The sequence below is a fragment of the Manis pentadactyla genome, chromosome 13 (genome assembly GCF_030020395.1).
Source record: "Manis pentadactyla isolate mManPen7 chromosome 13, mManPen7.hap1, whole genome shotgun sequence".
Lineage (NCBI taxonomy): Eukaryota > Metazoa > Chordata > Mammalia > Pholidota > Manidae > Manis > Manis pentadactyla.
In genome coordinates this window covers 88,267,809-88,281,827 of record NC_080031.1, presented here as the reverse complement: position 1 = coordinate 88,281,827, position 14,019 = coordinate 88,267,809, and the positions used below count along the sequence as shown (strand labels likewise).

Genomic DNA, 14,019 nt, shown 5'->3' with positions numbered 1-14,019 from the left:
TTATTCTTCTCAATTTTATTTATTTCTTCTCTGATCTTTATTATGTCCCTCCTTCTGCTGACCTTAGGCCTCATCTGTTCTTCTTTTTCCAATTTCGATAATTGTGACATTAGACCATTCATTTGGGATTGCTCTTCCTTTTTTAAATATGCTTGGATTGCTATATACTTTCCTCTTAAGACTGCTTTTGCTGTGTCCCACAGAAGTTGGGGCTTAGTGTTGTTGTTGTCATTTGTTTCCATATATTGCTGGATCTCCATTTTGATTTGGTCATTGATCCATTGATTATTTAGGAGCGTGTTGTTAAGCCTCCATGTGTTTGTGAGCCTCTTTGCTTTCTTTGTACAGTTTATTTCTAGTTTTATGCCTTTGTGGTCTGAAAAGTTGGTTGGTAGGATTTCAATCTTTTGGAATTTTCTGAGGCTCTTTTTGTGGGCTAGTGTGTGGTCTATTCTGGAGAATGTTCCATGTGCACTTGAGAAGAATGTGTATCCTGCTGCTTTTGGATGTAGAGTTCTATAGATGTCTATTAGGTTCATCTGCTCTACTGTGTTGTTCAGTGCTTCCATGTCCTTACTTATTTTCTGCCCGGTGAATCTATCCTTTGGGGTGAGTGGTGTGTTGAAGTCTCCTAGAATGAATGCATTGCAGTCTATATCCCCCTTTAGTTCTGTTAGTATTTGTTTCACATATGCTGGTGCTCCTGTGTTGGGTGCATATATATTTAGAATGTTTATATCCTCTTGTTGGACTGAGCCCTTTATCAGTATGTAGTGTCCTTCTTTATCTCTTGTTACTTTCTTTGTTTTGAAGTCTATTTTGTCTGATATTAGTACTGCAACCCCTGCTTTCTTCTCGCTGTTGTTTGCTTGAAATATGTTTTTCCATCCCTTGACTTTTAGTCTGTACATGTCTTTGGGTTTGAGGTGAGTTTCTTGTAAGCAGCATATAGATGGGTCTTGCTTTTTTATCCATTCTGTTACTCTGTGTCTTTTGATTGGTGCATTCTACCCATTAACATTTAGGGTGACTATTGAAAGATATGTACTTATTGCCATTGCAGGCTTTAAATTCGTGGTTACCAAAGGTTCAAGGTTAGCCTCTTTAGTATCTTACTGCCTAACTTAGCTCGCTTATTGAGCTGTTATATACACTGTCTGGAGATTCTTTTCTTCTCTCCCTTCTTGTTTCTCCTCCTCGATTCTTCATATGTTGGGTGTTTTGTGCTGTGCTCTTTCTAGGAGTGCTCCCATCTAGAGCAGTCCCTGTAAGATGTTCTGTAGAGGTGGTTTGTGGAAAGCAAATTCCCTCAGCTTTTGTTTGTCTGGGAATTGTTTAATCCCACCGTCATATTTGAATGATATCGTGCTGGATACAGTATCCTTGGTTCAAGGCCCTTCTGTTTCATTGTATTAAATATATCATGCCATTCTCTTCTGGCCTGTAGGGTTTCTGTTGAGAAATCTGACGTTAGCCTGATGGCTTTCCCTTTATAGGTGACCTTTTTCTCTCTAGCTGCCTTTAACACTCTTTCCTTGTCCTTGATCTTTGCCATTTTAATTATTATGTGTCTTGGTGTTGCCCTTTTTGGATCCTTTCTGTTGGGGGTTCTGTGTATTTCCGTGGTCTGTTCGATTACTTCCTCCCCCAGTGTGGGGAAGTTTTCAGCAATTATTTCTTCTAAGATACTTTCCATCTCTTTTCCTCTCTCTTCTTCTTCTGGGACCCCTATAATACGGATATTGTTCCTTTTGGATTGGTCACACAGTTCTCTTAATATTGTTTCATTCCTGGAGATCCTTTTGTCTCTCTCTATGTCAGCTTCTATGCGTTCCTGTTCTCTGATTTCAATTCCATCAATGGCCTCTTGCATTCTATCCATTCTGCTTATAAACCCTTCCAGAGTTTGTTTCATTTCTGCGATCTCCTTTCTGGCATCTGTGATCTCCTTCCGGACTTCATCCTATTTCTCTTGCGTATTTCTCTGCATCTCTGTCAGCATGTTTATGATTCTTATTTTGAATTCTTTTTCAGGGAGACTGGTTAGGTCTGTCTCCTTCTCTGGTATTGTCTTTGTGATCTTTGTCTGCCTGTAGCTTTGCCTTTTCATGGTGATAGGAATAGTTTGCAGAGCTGGGACGAGTGGCGGCTGGAAGGACTTCCTTTCTTGTTGGTTTGTGGCCCTCCTCTCCTGGGAGAACAGCGACCTCTAGTGGCTTGTGCTGCGCAGCTGCGCGCAGACAGGGTTTCTGCTTCCTGCCCGGCTGCTATGGAGTTAATCTCCGCTGTTGCTGTGGGCGTGGCCTGGCTCGGGCAGCTACTCCAAAATGGTGGAGTCGCGTTGGAGCAGGAGCTGCTGGGAGGCTATTTATCTCCGTAAGGGGCCTCCCTGCTCCCTGCAGCCCAGGGGTTAGGGTGCCCAGAGATCCCGGATTCCCTACCTCTGGATTAAGTGACCCGCCCTGCCCCTTTAAGACTTCCAAAAAGCACCCGCCAAAACAAAACAACGACCACCAAAAAAAAAAAAAAAAAAGAAAAAAAAATTTTTAATTAAAAAAAAAGTCGTTCGTTTTTCTTTATTCTCCGGTGCCAGCCTCAGGCCTCTGCTCACCGGTCTTTCTGCCCTGTTTCCCTAGTATTGGGGTCCCTATCCCTTTAAGACTTCCAAAAAGCGCTCGCCAAAACAAAACAGCAAAAAAGCAAAAAAAAATGGTCGCGCGCTTTTCTTATGCCCTCTGTCGCCCAGCCTCCAGTGCCCGCTCACTGTTCTTGCTGCCCTGTTTTCCTAGTATCGAGCGCCCTGCACTCTGGCCCGGATGGCTGGGGCTGGGTGCTCGGCAGTCCTGGGCTCCGTCTCCCTCCCGCTCTGCCTGCTCTTCTCCCGCCGGGACCTGGGGGGAGGGGCGCTCGGCTCCCGTGGGGCCGGGGCTTGTATCTTACCCCCTTCACGAGGCGCTGGGTTCTCTCAGGTGCGGATGTGGTCTGGATATTGTCCTGTGTCCTCTGGTCTTTATTCTAGGAAGGGTTGTCTTTGTTATATTTTCATAGATATATGTGGTTTTGGGAGGAGATTTCCGCTGCTCTACTCACGCCGCCATCTTCCGCCATGGTGTTGTTCTACTATTTTTACATGGATAAGTCACTTTTTTCCAAAACACAATTTCCTGTCTGTAAAATTAGGCTAAAATCTGCTCTGCCTACTTAATATATTTATTGTCATTATAATGTATGATAATTTTAAAGCATAACATATAATGTGAAGTGACTGTTCTGCCTTGAGGTTTTAGGTGTTTCCATGCATTTCTTTCCTAGTAGATTTTGGATTCCTTAAGGCGGGTTCTGTGCATTTTAAGTGATTTTTAATATTATTTGTAGAAATCTTTTAATACATTAAAAGATTATTTTCTCCTTGCCAGTAAAATGTTAATATAGATACATATATATGAATGTTTGTATGCGTGCACACCTACATAAGGACTGGTTTCCTGTCAATCAGATCAGATTAAGAGAGCACCTTGTAGGCTGGGACATGGGGTATGAAGGTGGAGGCAGGAAAAAGAGAACTGACCCAAGAGAAACTATTAATGATGTTTTTTATCCTGCCTTGTCAAATCAGGTGCAGCTATGATGGTGTGGAAGACAAGAGGATTATGGGCATGCAACTGGACAAAGCGAGCAGCTCTCTGTACGTTGCATTCTCCACCTGTGTAATAAAAGTTCCCCTTGGACGGTGTGAACGACATGGAAAGTGTAAAAAGTATGTATTTTGCCTCACTGACCATTAGAAAGTCCACAGTGCTCAGCAAGTCTCAGGTAGCTTATGGTCATCCTCTTCTGCAGAACCTGCATCGCCTCCAGAGACCCGTACTGTGGGTGGGTAAAGGAAGGAGGTTCCTGTGCCCATTTGTCACCCAGCAGCAGGTAAGGAAGCCGAGGTGCGGGAGAGTGTAAACTGGCCTTCGGCCGCCATGCATTCTGGATGTTTGATTAACTGCTCACACACGCCACCGCCGCTCAGCCTTCTGTGCTCAAACCTCCTCAGTGGGACTGCCAGTCATTCTCCTTCCTCTTCCCATTTCATAAAACACCCCAACATTACATGTGGCAAATTTCCAGTGGATTAATCATCCGTCCTCAGACTGATTGAAAACACAGAACAAAGAAACACAGAGGACGTCTAAGTATTCCCTGGAGCGAGGGACAAGAAGTTGCATGCCTTGATCCTTGTAGTTCAAGAACAGCAGAGATAAAGGAACAATAGGGTACCAATTAGATTACTGATGTGGTGTGTCCAGCCGTAGCAAAACTGGCTCCTCTAATTGACCATACAGGGCTGAGAAGGAATCGCAGAGCATTTGTTAAACAACGCACTTGTACTACAAGCATGGTGTATGCATCCAATAAACCTTTCTACTGCGCTGAAGCACAGATGATCCTATTACTCGTTAGGTAGTCAGTCAATTCTTGGCAGTTCTCCAGGAGATGAGCTCAGTCAGGCCAGTCTACCCTGCCTATGATTTTGGTGCTTAAAATTGTTACCCTGGCTTTTAAAAAAATGTTTAGATGGTACTAGTTAAATGGTTTCTTTTATGTTTTTACTGACGGTGGATCTGAAATCCAAAATAACATTTGGAAAAATATTCCGTATATGTCCTTGATGGGTTATAGCAATTCAAGGAAGGTGCCATATGGCAGCACAGTGCTGTCTCGGCCGTTCTTTCCACTTGCCCAGGTCCAAGGTGGGGACAAATTCATCCTCCCCTCACTCCTCTCCCATTTTAGAACAGCTCGACAGAGGGTATCTCTGATGATGATGCAGAATTTGAGGCAAAGGTAACAGCTAATGATAACTGGCAAGTCTGACCTGGAAATGTGGCTTATGCAAAGGGTTGACTCACTATATAGTGATATCGACATACTTGTGTGTTAAGGATTTGTATCTTTCCGCGGGAACCCCTGAAGGGAAGGACAAAGGATCCCAAAGCACAATGAGGGATGCTAAGAAATGACCTCTCTCCTTCCTGTATTCAAGGGGTGATTAAAAGTAATAAGGCTGTTTTTAAAAATCATTTCTAAGTCAACGTGAGAACTCCCGAATTGCTCCCGTAAGGATCCACATACATATTTCATTGCTCAAACTATGTGGAACTCTCCTTGGAAAGTGGCCTTCAGGCCCTAATAAATATTGGCTCTTATTACTGCTAGAAATCTTTATCCTTTGAGGGTGAATTTGATTCTTAACACAGCAAAAAATGTTGGAAAACAAACATGGTAGATTATTAGATCAAGGTGTGACTTTCAAAACTGTTATCCTATATGGCTCATAAATAAACTCTGAAGGCAATGGCGAAATAGGAGCTTTACTTATGTGGGAAGAAGTGCAAAGCCCCCTCCCGAAAGGACAGTATTCCTCTGGATGATTCCCATGTGCTTATTTTAAAAATCAAAATAGATATTGTAAGATTGGTCTTGTAAATGTTATATAGCTTGTACAGCCCAATGGTGACCCAGCGGACTTGAAAGAAAGGTGAGCCTGTCAAAGGGCATGGGGGTAATCGCGAGGGCTCGGCGTTGGGCCGGGAGCGAGCCACGGAGCCAAAGTGCACCTCCGTGGCCGAGCCCCTCACAGGCCCACACACCCACTGGCCATTTGTACCTTTGAACACTTTGTCGTGCAAGTTATTTCTAAGCAAAGAAAGAGATAAAGGTCTAGGAAGGCAACTGTTGAGGTGACAGAAATAATAGAGAATAAAATACTTTTTTTAAAATTTACAGACTATTATCTCACTTCTGTAAGGAGTATGTGTTAACATTTAAACTTTTTAGATGTTTAAGAAATGCTCAGAGAATCAGAGTAAAGAAGGACATAAATAATCCACAAACTCACTCCCTGAACAATTTCTGAATTAAGTACAGTGAACCATGCCTTCTCTTTGGAGATTCACATAGCTCCTTTTTGTAAACCTCAGAGATAAATTTTCAAGCTGGTAATCTACTACTTTTTTTGCACCTTCCACTCAATTTACCAAACTCTGTTAGTTTCTCTGATGAAACTTAAGATTCATTCTCAAATAATAACTACCAGTATTGAATTTGTTTTTTTCTTCTCTTTCCTTTTTTTAAAGACTGACTTTCGAGCAGGACATAGAGCGTGGCAATACAGATGGCCTGGGAGACTGTCACAGTAAGTAGATGCTTTTTCTCTGTGTTTATCTTTGAGTGAAGATGCTTTTATCAGATGGTCTAGAAACATAACCCCATGTGTGGAACTGAGTGCAGCTGGAACTAAAACATACCTGAATAAGAGAAATCATCTAAACATCAAATAAAGAGAATAGTGTTTGAAAGCCAGTGTTGGCGATGTTGCTATAAATGCCAGCACTGATTTCATTAGCATGCTGGTGTGAAACATGTTCACTCTAGAGGATGTTAATGCTAACAGCAATAAGTCATATCAGCAGTTCCATTTTTAAAAACCAGTTTTGCTGTTTTAAAAATGTGTTATTACATGGTAATTTGTTGCAAAATAATAAAAAGATTAGTCACTATACTTTAGTCTTTTAACTGAATGGGGCTGTTTTATTCTTCTTAGATATACTAACAGAAGTAATTCTTTTAGTTAGAATTATGTCTATTGACATTTGCAGTAGAAAAAAGTTTCAGAAAGAACCTGCTAGGTATAAGGTGACTCATAATAATCTTTTTATAGAAATTAACCTACTATGAGTTCATTTCAAAAGTTATTAAATGGTAACATTTTATTTAGAACTTTTTATAAAGGCTCTTGTTTGAAATTCTTACCAGTTGTCATGTGATCTGACTAACATTCTCCTGAAAATGCTTCATTAATGCTAATTTAGCAAATTAGTTTTCCATACTGTTGGAAAACATTTAGTTTGGAGTGTTTTAAATATTATATGTGATGAATTTCACAAAGCTTACATTCAAAAGGTACCAAACAGTTCTTAAGGAATGAAACTATATTACTCCTGATACTTGATTCTGTAATGAAAATCATGAATGGAACCCTAAATCTTTGATCACGAGTACTGAAATTTCAGACTCAAAGGTGCTATTCAACTTTCTACCTTACCTTTTTTAGAGATCAGATATAATCCCATTAAGAGGGCTCCAGGCAGCCTCATCTCCAAATTCTTTGCCATATATGTATTTTTTTTGTTTGCAAATAGTATATGTCAGCAAACACTTCCTATTATCTTCGTACACACAATTTATGAGTTAAGAAATTAGCGTGGGAGACTGTGCCACCACCTGAAGATCTGTGTTACTTGTGTACAGTGGAACAATTTGATGTGCAATTGGTGATCTTAGTCAAACTGCTGCCCGATGGCTCCATTTTCACAGAAACAGGTTTTGCTTTGTGTATGTCTATGTGAGTGAACATAATTAACTGCTTTAGTGAATAACTGTTTTCATATTTTTATGATCTGGTGGTATGGGCACCTGTCGAAAAATAAGGGTGTCGATTTGGATTGCATAGGGAAATACATGGAAAATATGAAAATGCTTGTTATGGTCTCTGTAGTGTCCGCTACACCAGCAGGCTCACGCCACACCTGTGTTCTCAGGCAGAGGGATCTGAGGAGGCCTCTGTGTCTATCACAGGGGGTCCCGCAGGTTCCAAGTCAGTGATTTGCTCCCTGATCTCAGTGGTCAAGCCTCTGTGTGTGCGGTCGTCCCTCACGTTGAGCTCCACTCCTGCTGAGGTGCTCAGGGGGGCCCACACTCAGGGCAGGAGGTAGGCGGACTCCGCTGCCTTTTCTAGCGGCTTCTCTGCCCCCTGTGCTGCTGCTGGAGCCTGACCTCGCTCCCACAGGCACACCTGCTCACACAGGGGCATCCAGAGGACTTAGGTAATTGGTGCACAGCGACTCTACAGGATTTAAGGGGAAATGAGGAAATGCTGAAGAGCCAGTGTCAGAGGCTGACAGCAGGCTGAGCGAACCAGTGGTCTTACCTAGACGCACAACACACACACACACAGCACACACACCCCACACGTATGTATGCTGCCTTTACGTGTAATTATTTTTATTTTTGTTTTTAATTTCCTAACCAAAAAACCCTGCTGAGTTCAGCACACTGTGGTAGTGGACAGTTCCCCACAGCATCGTTGACAGGATGAAATGGGAATGCAAAGAAAAGTATATTTCTAAGTGTGGCCCAGATGTCACTTATTTACCCACATACAAGTCCCTCAGTATAGAGTCGGGCGTGAATTCTCAGAATCACACACGATCACACCTACCATTCCTTCTACTCGTTTTTTCTCTGCGGCAACCATGGCAGAGACTTTGAGAAAGCTTGCTTGGGGAGGAATTACGGGGGCGTGAACTTGGAGCCGCTATAAAGCGTCTTATATTACAAGCAGGAATTAAAAAGCACTGACTTGGTTCAGGGTATCGTGTTCAGCACGTTCTGTATTAGCTCATTCCCATTGACGATGTAAGTCCCACCAAGCAGAGTGTTAAACATGAAGTAACCTTCCCCTTCTTTTGTCTTTCAGATTCCTTCGTGGCGCTGAATGGTAAGGAAGATATTACTCATAATTTAATACTGATGGAAGCCTATTTGGGAAATCCTGTTTCACTAATCCTCTTGAGTATTTTCAAACCTTAGCTTTCTTTCATTAATTTTTTACCCTCGTCATTTTTTTTATAGACATTTCAACTCCTCCTCCAGATCATGAAATGTCTTACAACACAGTATATGGTCAGTTTATGGATTTCTCTCTTTTTTCCTAATTCTTTAGGTCACTCATCCTTGATAGTTGATAGTTTTCATTCCTAATTATCATGGACCAGATTCTTGTTACTTCAGGGCCCCAATTCACTAAAATTATTTCTGGATTTCATGATCCTTCAACAATCATTCTCCCTGTGAGAGGCATTTGACATGTGAGACTGAGTCCTACATTTTTAGTCCACATCACATAAAATACGGCAATCTTAGGGAATTTGGTGAATATACTTAATGAGTTGTTGAGGGAGAAGAAACTGCTTTTGGATTTAAGTATATCCAAGATAAAAGAACAGTGCTTATAACTAACAGACCACAACTCCCTAATTGATAAGAAGTACCATTCCCCAAAATGCTGACTTTCAGGACAATACACTCTGCAGGGGGAAATCTATGCAGGGTGCAGACGCAAAGTTCTTACTAGGCAAAACATTCCCATATAGCATGAAACTAGCCATCAAAATTCAAGGTCACAAAGAGTGTGAATATTTAGACATATTTTCCATGAGATTTCTTCAGAATGTACACAAGGAAGAGTGACGTGGTGGAAATGATGTGCAAACAGGATTTATCCCATTGTTCCTGCTCTGAAATACACAGGCATTATATTAAACAAAGTCATTAAGTCCACAAACAGAATATTCTGAGCTCTTCAGAAGAAAACCTGAAATGTAATTGCAGTCTTCCATTTCTATTTCTCAAAGTTTCCCCAAATGTTTATTAAGGTAAACTATTCAGGTGTTCTTAAAATATAAAAAACATTTGTGTGGTGATACATTTAAGCTTCTGCATTGTAACTATCTACAAGTTTCACTCATATGTGGACATCTTACAGTTTTTGTGTTTAAGTTATGTAGCAATAACAGTTCTAGTAACAGTCTTTAAACATAGGGGCAGGTAAGAAAGGAAGGGAGAAAAATAAAGAAATGGGGGAAAAAAAGGCAAGGCAGATTTAGGATTCAAAGAAATAGTTTAAGATGGCTAGAAATGTGTTTAATGGCTCTGTGTAAACACTTGCTCCCTGTGTCTAATTAGCATAAATAAAAAGCCTCTTTGAAAGTCCTAAAAATTTTCGTAGAAACCAGAGCCATGCAGATATGGCAAACGATGCCTGGCTTTTCCTGATTGCTCCTCTTGTGAAGTGAGGCAGTGAAGAGCCCACAGACTCCATCCGCCTTTATCCCATTCTCTCATCTGTGAGTAAAGCCAGAATACTAAACACCAACAACTGGAAGAAAAATCTCTCAGGAGGCAAATATCGTCTGGCTTAGCAGCCCTTCAGAAGGAGAACCCACTTAGCATCTGCTCTTCTCCAATATCACACTTTGCAATCATTCCCTATAATTGAATAATCTTTATCAGATATTGAAAGATTCAGGTCTTGAATCTAATTGAACCAGCAACTTTCCCAGCATTCTTCAATAGTGCTGAAACCAATTTTAACTCCCATGTGACTTTCATGTAGATAAAATAATTAAACCACGGGATGCTTCTTATGAAGAAAAATCATGCTCCAATCCATGAATCTGTTTCCTTTACAAAAGGAGAGAAACTTATTAATTTCTCCACATTAACACTTTAAAGGACAATGCCCATTCGTGCTCAGTGCTTGATCAGTTTTGGCAATGAAACTAAAGAAGAGTTGGAATTTTCCTTTCAACTAGAGGTCCTGTCCATTACAGGTTTAAACTGATCTCATGTGAAGTGGTTAGATGATTAAGTGACCAACAAAATGAAGGCTGGCCCGGAGAGTACTTACAAAAACACAGACTTTCTTTTCACAAACTATTGTAAGACATTATTTCGGAGTTAATAAAACCTAGAATAATTAATTCATTGAGCCTTTATTTGTTGAGTGTCTACTATGTGCCAGGCACTGGAACAGGCTTTGTATTTGTGCCATTAAAGGAAAGACCAAATTTCTACCTTATATAGTCTAGGAAGCCAACCCCAAAGTCCAAAGGGCCCCACTGTTTCTAGCTGTGTCCTTTCATGTCTCCATAGAAAGTTCAGTGGCTGAGTGCAGGCTCCCAGGGTGAACCACAAAGCCAGAACCGCCTAACTCAGAAAAAGATACCATTTCAATAAACATGCAAACTCTCTACTTGGCAGAAGCTCTGCGCAGCACCAGTTACATATGCAAGAACCCCTTTTTTAGTGAATTGGACTCTGATTCTTTTTTCTCTCTTCCTCTCTTGTATTGATTTAGTGTCTCTCTTTTGTGTCTAACTGGTTACAGTCATTGTTAATAGGTTAGAGTGGTTTGAAGGGTATCTAACCTGGAGTCACAAAGACTTGTAGATATAGAGAAACTATTTGTTGCATATTAAAGGTAACATCTAAAATCTGTTTCTGTATTATAAGGGTAATACACTGTAAGTTCCATCATTTAAAATATGACCTTTTTATTGGATTAACAAGACTAAAGTACAGATTCCAAATCTGCTGGTATGTAATACCGTGCCTGCAAATGGTTGCCTGTATTTGTAGCATTATTTTGGTTACAAAGTCCCTTAGGGAATGCACAAAAATAATGCCTATAGAATCAGATTTTAAGAAAGAATATAAGTGATTTCAACATTTTTTAAGCTTGGAGAGGTTCTTTGATTCTAAAGACTGTTGCTTAATGGTGCCTTTTACATGGTGGTTCTAAAATTTCTGAGCATCAGGAACTATTTTCTCAGACTGCTTGATTCACCAAAGGCACATTGGGCCTATCCTCGAGCACAAGTTTGAAAGAATACAAACCTCTCACTGCTCTATTTTCTTTTCTTCTGAGTACATCAGATGCATGGTTTCTCTAGATTTACATATAGAAGATGGAGATGTGGTGGGTATTAGACTAACACTTCAGCAATAGGAAGGAGCCTATTTCTCACATTTGAGTAAACCATTTTCCTACCTAACTACCATCTGGTCCACATTAATATCCTCTCATAGCCATAGCTTTCCATTACCAATGAGTTTCCCGTGTATTTGGAGCATATGGTCCAGGAAATCTTTCTACAGAGAATGTGTCCCTTAGGCATATATATCCCCTAGATTACAGTATTAAGAAATGTTCCCCCCAAACCATACTTATGGCATTACCACAAAATTGCCCCTGAAACACAATTGAAAGTGTTCAAAATGCATATCAATTCAGGTAAGAGAAATTCTTGCTACTTGAAGGAGACGTTTTCTTTTGTTCTTCCTCCTTTCTAACTTCCGACAAAGCTATTTCTGATTTTTGCTTCTGCTGGGTGCTGAATTCCCTCCCAAGCTAACCATATATTTCATTTGAGCAGTGTTGTTCAAGAGTAGAAAACAGAGGCTATATTTTAGACCTCAATTTAAGCAAAAAAAAAAAAGAAGTAAAGGATTCTGTACTTCCGATTCCAGGTTAATCATCCTACCTCTGTTCTCTTATCAGTATCATGAGATAAGACATGAAACCCAGAAATGTGAAAACAAGAAGTCTAGATGCGAGCACTCTCCAGTTTTAAATGAACGTGATTTTAGTAGCTGGATATGAACCAGACTGTTTGCAACAAAGCGGATGTTTGAAGCTGTATGGGAGCCAAATGAGCTCTACACAGACAGGGGCCTCTCCAAGGCTACCAGCATTTAAGTGTGGTGCTTCCATAGAAATCATGATAGCGCAGATGAGCCAGTTGGCTTGCCTGCTTTTTCCTGCAATTATACATATATGTATCTTATACACACACGCATTCTGTGATTTGCAGTATTAAAGTCTCCTAGAAATCCACTTCCAGTAATAATTGTAAAAAAAGGAGAATGCAGTGCATTGACATCACAATTTTCCTTTCTGGTGGCCAGTATTTTACTTATCACATACGTGGTGATCACAGCTGTAGGCTGGAGCCACCTGTGAATCTGTCCTACTTTCTACCAAAGGCACCAATTATACATTCACAGTAGTTCCCCTGCTGTCTTTGTAAAAACTGTTTAAGAGGTTGCTATAGGTAAGAGATTTAATAAGCCAAAGACTCTACTGGAAAATCACAGAGAGGTTATATTTTATTTCCACAAGAGAGAACAGGTAGTGGAGCTTCTTTAAATCATTGTGACGGCTTACATCAAAGCACCTGATACAATCTGCATTTATTCTTGTGGAATGATGGAGGGAGAGTTTAGGGATGCATCCACAGGAAATGTGTAGAGTTTCTGCCATAGCTCCCAACCTAGCCATTCTTCTTCTGATTTATCCTATGTCAGGCTACTCTGCATCTCAAAAAACTAGCCCTTTCTAATCTGACTCCTGTCAGTCAGTGTGGCCTCAGAAACAACCCCTCACAAGTGTGAGTCATGAAACCATTAAACCAGCTTGCTGGAATAAGATACAAAAGGCACAACTGTTACATGGAGCAGTTGAGGCCTCCATATCTGTGAAAAAGGTAGAACAGATCCCTTTGGAAAGCAGTTACTTCACCCAGAAAGAGGAAGCCTGTGAAGTTGCAAACTAGACGCAGCCTCCGTGAGACAGGCTGCAGGAGAGAAGTCAAGGCAGCTGACGTGTTTGTGCTGGGGGAGAGGGCCGTCCACTACCGAAAGCCTGCCCCCAAGCTCACAAACGGTGTCCCTGGAGGGCACACCCTCCATTAGTGCTGCCATGGGAATATCAAAGGAGGACACCAGGATTTCTTGAGCACCTGCTGTGTTTCACACATTGCTGGATACTTTCACCATTAGGTCACTTAACCTTCCCAATGCTGGGAGGTAAGTGCATCATTTTGTGCACAAGAAAAACCAAGGCCCAGAGATTTTCAGTGTTGCCTCACCCAACAAGCAACAGTTCAAGGAGTCTACCCCTGACCCCCGCCCCCAGCCTTGTCATTTCTAGGCCATCTCCTTTAGGTCTCACAGTCAGCTTGGGTGCCCCACCTCCTGGCATCTGAGCAAAGGGAATGTGGGTGTCTCCTGTGGTGTTTTCCCTAACTCTATTTGTGATGAAAACAGGGCACTCCAGTTCCCTCTTGCCCAGCACCACCACATCCGATGCAGCGGCTCAAGAGGGGTATGAGTCTAGGGGAGGAATGCTGGACTGGAAAGATCTGCTCGCGTCACCTGACAGCACAGACTCTTTGGGGGCGGTGTCTTCCCATAATCACCAAGACAAGAAGGGTAAGGCCTTGGACACGCCTCTTCCTGGGCGGGGAGAGGGAGGGGAAAGTGGGGAGGTCTGTGTGACTGCTTCCAGCTGAGTCAGAGCAGATTGGAGGAACCTCCAACACACGCTGATTGGAAGCTTCTCAGAAA

At 41.4% G+C, this 14,019-nt stretch overlaps 1 protein-coding gene across 3 annotated transcripts in view; it reads left to right on the top strand.

Moving 5' to 3' along the window:
* SEMA6A (semaphorin 6A) overlaps positions 1-14,019 on the top strand; it is a 126,846-nt gene that overhangs the window by 92,199 nt on the left and 20,628 nt on the right. Inside the window, exons 14-19 of one of the 3 annotated variants that reach the window (XM_036894594.2) lie at positions 3,617-3,757; positions 3,841-3,921; positions 6,126-6,184; positions 8,528-8,548; positions 8,683-8,733; positions 13,720-13,884. In XM_036894594.2, coding sequence (XP_036750489.2) covers positions 3,617-3,757; positions 3,841-3,921; positions 6,126-6,184; positions 8,528-8,548; positions 8,683-8,733; positions 13,720-13,884 — 518 coding nt within the window. The remainder of the gene's footprint in view (positions 1-3,616; positions 3,758-3,840; positions 3,922-6,125; positions 6,185-8,527; positions 8,549-8,682; positions 8,734-13,719; positions 13,885-14,019) is intronic. The other 2 variants (XM_036894595.2, XM_036894596.2) reach the window with 2 other exon arrangements.